The sequence below is a fragment of the Carlito syrichta genome, unplaced genomic scaffold (genome assembly GCF_000164805.1).
Source record: "Carlito syrichta isolate Samal-C Ts95f unplaced genomic scaffold, Tarsius_syrichta-2.0.1 Scaffold288059, whole genome shotgun sequence".
In the NCBI taxonomy this organism is placed as follows: Eukaryota; Metazoa; Chordata; class Mammalia; order Primates; family Tarsiidae; genus Carlito; species Carlito syrichta.
Window position 1 is genome coordinate 31,397 of NW_007232155.1, and position 6,938 is coordinate 38,334.

Sequence of the window (6,938 nt, forward strand, 5' to 3'; positions counted from 1 at the left end):
TTTTGAGTCGGAGACTCACTCCGTTGCCCAGGCCAGAGTGCAGTGGCACACTCACGGCCACCCCAGGGTCGACCTGCTAGGTTCGGGTGATCCTCCTGCCTCAGCCTTCCAAGTAGCTGAATTACAGACTTGTAGTACCACACCCGTCTCATTTTTTATTTTTATTGTAGAGACGCAGTCTCATCGAGTTGCCGGGACTGATCTCAAACCTGCAGGCTCAGGCAATCCACTTCCCTTGGCCTCCCAAAGTGCTGGGATGACAGGCTGAAGCACGGAGCCCGTCAAAAAAATAAAAGCATTATTAAAAGGTTGCTTTACTCTACTGATCTCTGAGTCTCTGTGTCATTTTTAAACAACCCAGTCTACAGGTGGAAATACCCCCTAAAACTCCCATTGCTAGCAGTAAGTAGGAGATGGGCACAGAGACTGGTCCTTTGAAAACCCTGTTCCTTCTCATCTCTATATGTATTATATAAATACGTATTATCTATTATAGTATATAACATATATTAATAGCTGTCCATTATCTCTATTAATAGCTATTATATCTATACTCTATAATATTACAACGGATATCATAATATATGTTAATATCATACACAGAGAGTAATTCAGTGGTGTTTGCCGGCCAGGAAGGGTCTGCGAAGGTACAGGCCCTGAGACGAAGCCCTCACCTGGCTTTCTGCGGGGTGGGGCGTCCCGAGGCTCCGTGCAGAGGTCTCCCCCATAGCCAAGTTCACACTCGCAGGTGAAGCTGGCTCCCTGTTCCCGACACTGCCCGTCATTCTGACAGGGGTTCCGTAGGCAGGGGCTTTCTGCAAGGATGGAGGAGGTTGTGAGGGGGAGCCCTGGGAGGACACGTACAGCTGAGAGAGGTCAGGCTGGGGGCTGGGACCCCAGGGGAGAAAGCAGGGGCTGCCAGAGACTGGCCAGGGGTCAGCAGGTCTGGCTCTTGATCCTGGCTCTACCCTCCCTAGCCCCGGGCTTTGGGGAAACTGCTTAACCCTTCCAAACTCCATTTTTGTTCCCTATAAAGTAGAGGTGTTATGCTTATCACCAAGGCCAACGTAAGGACTAAGGGAGATGACAAGAAGGGTTCTAGGACAGGGCCCAGCAGGTCAGGGGTGCCTGAGGGAGAGGAGGCCCTTTTCTCGGCTCCTCCCTAAAAAGGGAGGGACAGGCTTCCTGACATCCATGTGGAAAAGAACCAGGCAGAGGATGGGGAGGGACAACCCTCAGTCCAGGGACACCCCAGGGTACAGGGACAGCTTGGAGCCCGCTGAGGTCCAGGCTCACCTCGGAAGCAGCCACGGGTGTGGTTCCCCAGGGAGCAGGTCTCCCCAGAGCTGCAGCCAAAGCGCTCACACTGTAGGACCCCCGAGCTGGCACAGGTGCAGCGCTGAGAGCAATCCTCCGTCACAAAGCTGTCGCCCAGCTGGAAAGGCGGAAGGGCCCAGAGAAGGGAGCTCTGGTTTCCATCCCGGGTAGGGCTCTCCTTTGCCCCTCTTCTCCCCGGGGCCTCCCACTGCCAGCCCGGACCTGGTAGTAAACGCCTTTGCTGGTGCAGCCGCAGTGGGCCAGCGGGAGGCTCTGGGCGCCGCTGTACGCATAGCCGGGGATGCTGGCGCAGCCTTCCACACAGGGGCCGTCACAGTCCCTGGGGGCTGCCAGGTTGGCACAGGAAGCTGGGCAGGGCGTCATACAGCTCTGATACACGGTGTTAGCGGGACACGCCAAGGCTGAGGGGGACAGTCATGGTTGGGGCTGGCCAAACAGGTGTGAGGTCACCCAACAGAGCCCTGAGCTGCTCATAGGCAGGGAAGCCAGAACACCTGCACCAGCTTCACCTGAGGGTCATTTTGTCTGTGACACTGGAGCATCGGAAGGGGCTGGAGGAGCAGAAGTGGGCCTTGGGGGGCAGGAGCGGGATGAGGGATGGAGGGGTGGAGGCTCCCAGGGGGGCAGAGAAGGGGTCAGGCTGGAGGATGTGCTGACTCGGACGCAGTAAGCATGGAGGGACGGAGGGACCGAGACCAGAGGCCAAGGCGGGGTGACGGTGGAAACAGACTTGAGCAGAGGGGCGAGAGCCAGCCACGGGGAGGGGCAGTGCCTCACCGCAGCGGGTGTGGTCCCGCCAGCCGGCCAGGGCGGCGCCCGCCTCCTGGCACAGGATGGCGTACCCGCTGAGGACCTGGCAACGCCGCTCCTCTTGCTCTCTGGGGTCCCGGGCCAAGCACAGATCCAGCGCGCAGTGCCTGGGGCAGAACGGGGACAGGAAGGGCACCGTCAGAGGAGGAGGCGGGAAGACCCAGCCCCCAGGAGACAGCCTGCAACCCCAAAGAGGAGGGCATCAGGCAGTGTCCAGCGAGGGTCACAAGGACCCAAGGCCACAAGGAGAAAGGCGGTGTGGCCAGACAGATTACAGGGTGGGAAGACGGCTGTAGGTCCCAGGGAAAGGCCGGGGCAGGCACCCGGGCCGCTCCTGCCAGCCATGGGCCCCTGACTCACTCTTGGAAGGGCTCTGGGGCCACTGTCTGGTGACAGGCAGCAAAGGGGCCCTGGGGGTCCACCAGCACCCCGCAGGCTCGGGTGCTGTTGAGTGCCAGCTGCAGCGGGCTGCATTCTGACGCACGGAAGCCGGGCTCTCCTCCTTCTCCCACTTCCTCCTCTGGTGTGGCCCTGGAGCAGAGACAGCCCAGGGCCAGGTGAGGTCTCCGAGGAAGGGGAAGTGAGAGAGGAAGGGTGAAGGGAGGCTTGGAAGGAAGGCTGAGGCCAGGGCAAGGGCGCGGACTGGGATTCCCACCCAGCAGGCGCCCCATCGTTGAGGAGATGATGACGGAAGTGGGAAGGCGGAGGCCTGGCTCTGTGCACGCTCTCCCTGGCCTGTCCTCCGCTGCCGAGGACAAGAGGGTCAGGAGCCGCAGACAGACGCTGTCGCCCGCTCCAGCCCCCTCCAGGCCACACACCTGGGGAAGCGGAGGAGGGAGTCCTCTGTCTTCACCTCCCAGCTGTTGCCGAAGGTGTTGGGGTTCTGCGTCAGGGCTCCGCTGGGCAGTATCATCTCGTTCTTGCGGTTCTCGTCGTAGTTCCCACACAGGCCCCGCACCAGACCTTGGTACATGCTGGGCAGGGAGATCACTGCGGGGGAAGGGTGTGCCCCGAAGTGAGACCCCCCAAGCTGTGCTCTCCATCCGCCCCCTGAGCCCTCCTCGGGAGCTGGGCGCCCCAACCCCAGGCGGGCATCGCCCCTCCACAACTTGCCTGTCTACGACATAGCGTTCCCTCCCCCGGCCCAAAAATGTCACTCCGCCCGCCTTCCCCTCTCCTCGCTACCTGCATTTCTCCTTCCGTCGAAGCTGACGACCAGCTCGAAGTCGGTGACCAGATACAGCCGCTGGCCGCTCAGGGTGACCCGCAGGTGCTCGTCAGGCCTGTAGGGGACGGCCATTCTCTGGTTGTTGACCTGGAGTGGGAAGACAGGGACCGCAGGGCCTGCTGAGCTAGCCCGACCCGCTGCCGCTTTGCCAGGCTTCCCTCTGCGCATGAGTCACCCTGCCTCTCCAGACGGTCACTCGGTGGGATGGGACACCCCAAGGGGTTCTGCTGTCCCACGTGGCAGAAGGCTTCCCGCAGTCTGCTCCCTTTGCAGCCCAAGTGCCCTCCTTGCAAAAAACTGGCACAGTGGTGTCCCTGGTCCTTCTTCAGCCAGGGCTCACTCTTCACACCGCTCTCTTCCCTCTTCCGCTTGTCCCTCCCCTACCACCACCAGCTTCTGCCTTCTCCCATTAAGTGAGCTTGACACCGATTCTGACTTTTTTTTTTGAGTCGGAGCCTCACTCTGTCACCCAGACTGGAGTGCAGTGGCACGCTCACGGCCACCACAACCTCGACTTACTGGGCTCCAGCGATCCTTCCGCCTCAGCCTTCCAAGTAGCTGGAACTACAGGAGCGCACTACCACGCCTGGCTGATTTTTTATTTATTGTAGAGATGAGATCTCACCAAGTTACCCGGGTTGATCACGAACCCATGGGCTCAGGCAATCCACTCGCCTCAGCTTCCCAAAGTGCTGGGATGATAGGCTGAGCCACCAAGCCTGGCCGATTCTGACTTTAAAAAAAATTTTATTAAGCTTAAGTCTCACTCTGTCATCCATGCTGGAGTGCAGTGGCACGATCACAGCTCACCACAGTCTTCAACTCTTGGGTTCAAACAATCCTCCTGCATCAACCTCCCAAGTAGCTGGGACTACAGGTGCATGCCATCATGACCAGCTAATTAAAAAAAAAATGTTTTTGAGTTGGAGTCTCACTCTGTCGCCCAGACTGGAGTGCAGTGGCCGCTCCCAGCCCCTGCAGCCTCGACCTGCTGGGCTCCGGCGATCCTTCCGCCTCAGCCTTCCGAGTAGCTGGAACTACAGATGTGTGCTACCACGCCTAGCTAGTTTTTTGATTTATTGTAGAGCCGAGGTCTCGCCAGGTTGCCCGGACGGGTCTCGAACCCGTGGGCTCAGGCAATCCACTCACTTCAGCCTCCCAAGGCGCGGGATTACAGGCTGAGTCACCGAGCCCGGCTTAAAATTTTTTAGAGACAAAGTCTCCCTATGTTGCCCAGGCTGATCTCAAACCCCTGGGCTCAAGCTGATTCTGACTTCTGTCACCAGCCTGCTCTTCCTGGGAATGTCCCAGGGATCAGGGAACCCCGGCTTCTCCTACTCCAGATGGCCCCTCATGGCTCAGCCTGCCTCCCCACACCAGCCAGGCCCTGCCCCGGCTCTTACCACAAGCTCCAGGCTAGCTTGGAGCTGGACTTTATAGCCGTAGACGGTTGTAATCACTTCATGCAAGAAGATGGGGCTCCAGGGTGGATACACCTTGTTGCGCCCCACCACAAGCAAGGGCTCCACCCCGTCGGGGAGCACGTCTACGGTCTTGATGAGAATGTAGGACATTTGGCCCTGGAAGCGGTAGCTGAGGCGGTCAAACGTGCGGTAATGAGGGTCCCCGAAGACTGAGCATTGGTCCGACTCTGCCGAGGACAAACACTGAGAGGGGACCCTGTCTGGGTGTGATGGGCCCCAGAATCCCCTCCCCCCACCACGATGTCTCCTGGGGCTGCCCTCTTAGGCTCAGGCTTCCCAGATATTTGACTTCAATTTTCTCCCTCCCCTGGCCTGATGAAAAGCCTTAGAGGATTTCTTTCTTTCTTTTTTTCTTTTTTTTTTTGAGCTGGAGTCTCACTCGGTCGCCCAAACTGGAGTGCAGTGGCCGCTCCCGGCCACCACAGCCTCAACCTGCTGGGCTCCGGCGACCCTTCCGCCTCAGCCTTCCGAGTGGCCGGAATTCCAGGTACGCGCTACCACGCCCGGCTGATTTTTTGATTTATTGCAGAGATGAGGTCTCGCTGCCCAGGCGGGTCTTGAACCCGCGGGCTCAGGCAATCCACTCACCTCAGCCTCCCAAAGGTGCGGGATTACAGGCTGAGCCACCGAGCCCGGCTGGAGGATTTCTTCATCCCATCCTCTGTCCCAGAGAGGAGCAGTAACTGGCACACCTCCACAGGATGGGTGAGCGTCAGACTTGGAAGCCCGCCCGCCCGGATGCTGCCTGCCTATGCCGGGGCCCGGGCTAAGCCCCTTCCTGCCCTGCCTCTTCCTCCACTACGACCCTGGCTCCAAGCACCCCCCTTTCACCCGCCCCAGCAGCTCCGCTCACTATCGGGTGCACAGATGCTGTTGCTGTTGTCAGAGTTGAGCTGGCAGTGAGACCCAGAGGGGCATCGGAAGTCCCGACACTGAATGGCTCCCGCTGTGCAGACACAGTTCTCAGTGCAGCCACTGGAGATCCAGGTCTTGCCCGGCTACAGCAGCCACAGGAACAGAAGGGGAGTGAGGAAGGAAGGAACGGTACTCCTCCCTCTCACCCTGGCAGCCGAGCCCCCTGCATGGATGGCTTAACTGGCACTAGCTGGAGGCGGTCACCATGTCATTCGGGTCTTTATGTCCCTGTATCACCTCCCAAAAAGCATCATGTTTAATGTCCTGTATATGTTGTTCAGGACCCATTTACAGATGAGGAAACTGGGGTTAACAGAGGTCACCTGACTCATCAGCTGTACCAAACCCAGGGTAGCCTGGACCCGTGACATGTCCTTTCCACCACACCATGCCGCATCTATTGTTTGGATTCCTCAGATCCAAAACCCAAAGCATGCACCCTCTAACCAGGCCTGGCTGGAGGTCAGTGTGCCTCTCACACCATGCCCAGAGCCAGGCATAGAGATATGGGTCTCTGGCTGAGAAAGGCCGAGGAAAGGAGAACGCACCCTCCTCAAGGTGTGTTGCCCCCAATCCCACTTCCCGTGCCCGCTCACGGGGATGGAGCCGCCCTGGGCGTCCTTGCAGCCGCACTGACTTCTGGGCACACACTTGTCCTCATTCAGCACATAGCCGGGCTGGCAAATGCAGCCCTCAGCGCAGGAGGTGGGGACTTTGGCGCCCTCGCACCGGCCGTCCAGGTCCCAGCATGACGGTGGGCAGGAGGAAAGGCAGTTGGTATAGCTGCTGTAGGTGGGGCACTCCAGAGCTGTGGGGTAGAGGGGAGAGCAGGTGAAGTGGAGCGGACCAGAGGGAGCCAAGGCCGGCAGGGGCTGCAGGTACATGACCAACAAACCCTGGGGCCTTTTCTTCCTTTCCTGGTCCATTGAGTAAGCATTCAGTGAGCTTGGGCTGTGTGCCAAGCTCTGAGTAGCGAAAGGAATGAGAATGGGTCTTCCAAGTCATCCTGGGAAACAGAGGTCAGACAACAACTGCAGCATGGTCTTTGTTTTTTGGTTTTTGGTTTTTTTGAGTGGGAGTCTCACTCTGTCGTCCAGACTGGAGTGCCGTGGCCGCTCCCGGCCACCGCAGCCTCGACCTGCTGGGCTCCGGCGATCCTTCCG

General features: G+C 59.0%; 1 protein-coding gene across 1 annotated transcript in view; it reads right to left on the bottom strand.

Moving 5' to 3' along the window:
* ZAN (zonadhesin) overlaps window positions 1-6,938 on the bottom strand; it is a 40,212-nt gene that overhangs the window by 1,751 nt on the left and 31,523 nt on the right. The window contains 11 exon segments of the mRNA XM_008053323.1: window positions 675-815; window positions 1,297-1,435; window positions 1,540-1,584; window positions 1,586-1,739; window positions 2,181-2,255; window positions 2,509-2,679; window positions 2,967-3,138; window positions 3,334-3,463; window positions 4,780-5,027; window positions 5,714-5,858; window positions 6,372-6,583. Of these exon segments, the coding sequence (XP_008051514.1) occupies window positions 675-815; window positions 1,297-1,435; window positions 1,540-1,584; window positions 1,586-1,739; window positions 2,181-2,255; window positions 2,509-2,679; window positions 2,967-3,138; window positions 3,334-3,463; window positions 4,780-5,027; window positions 5,714-5,858; window positions 6,372-6,583 (1,632 nt within the window).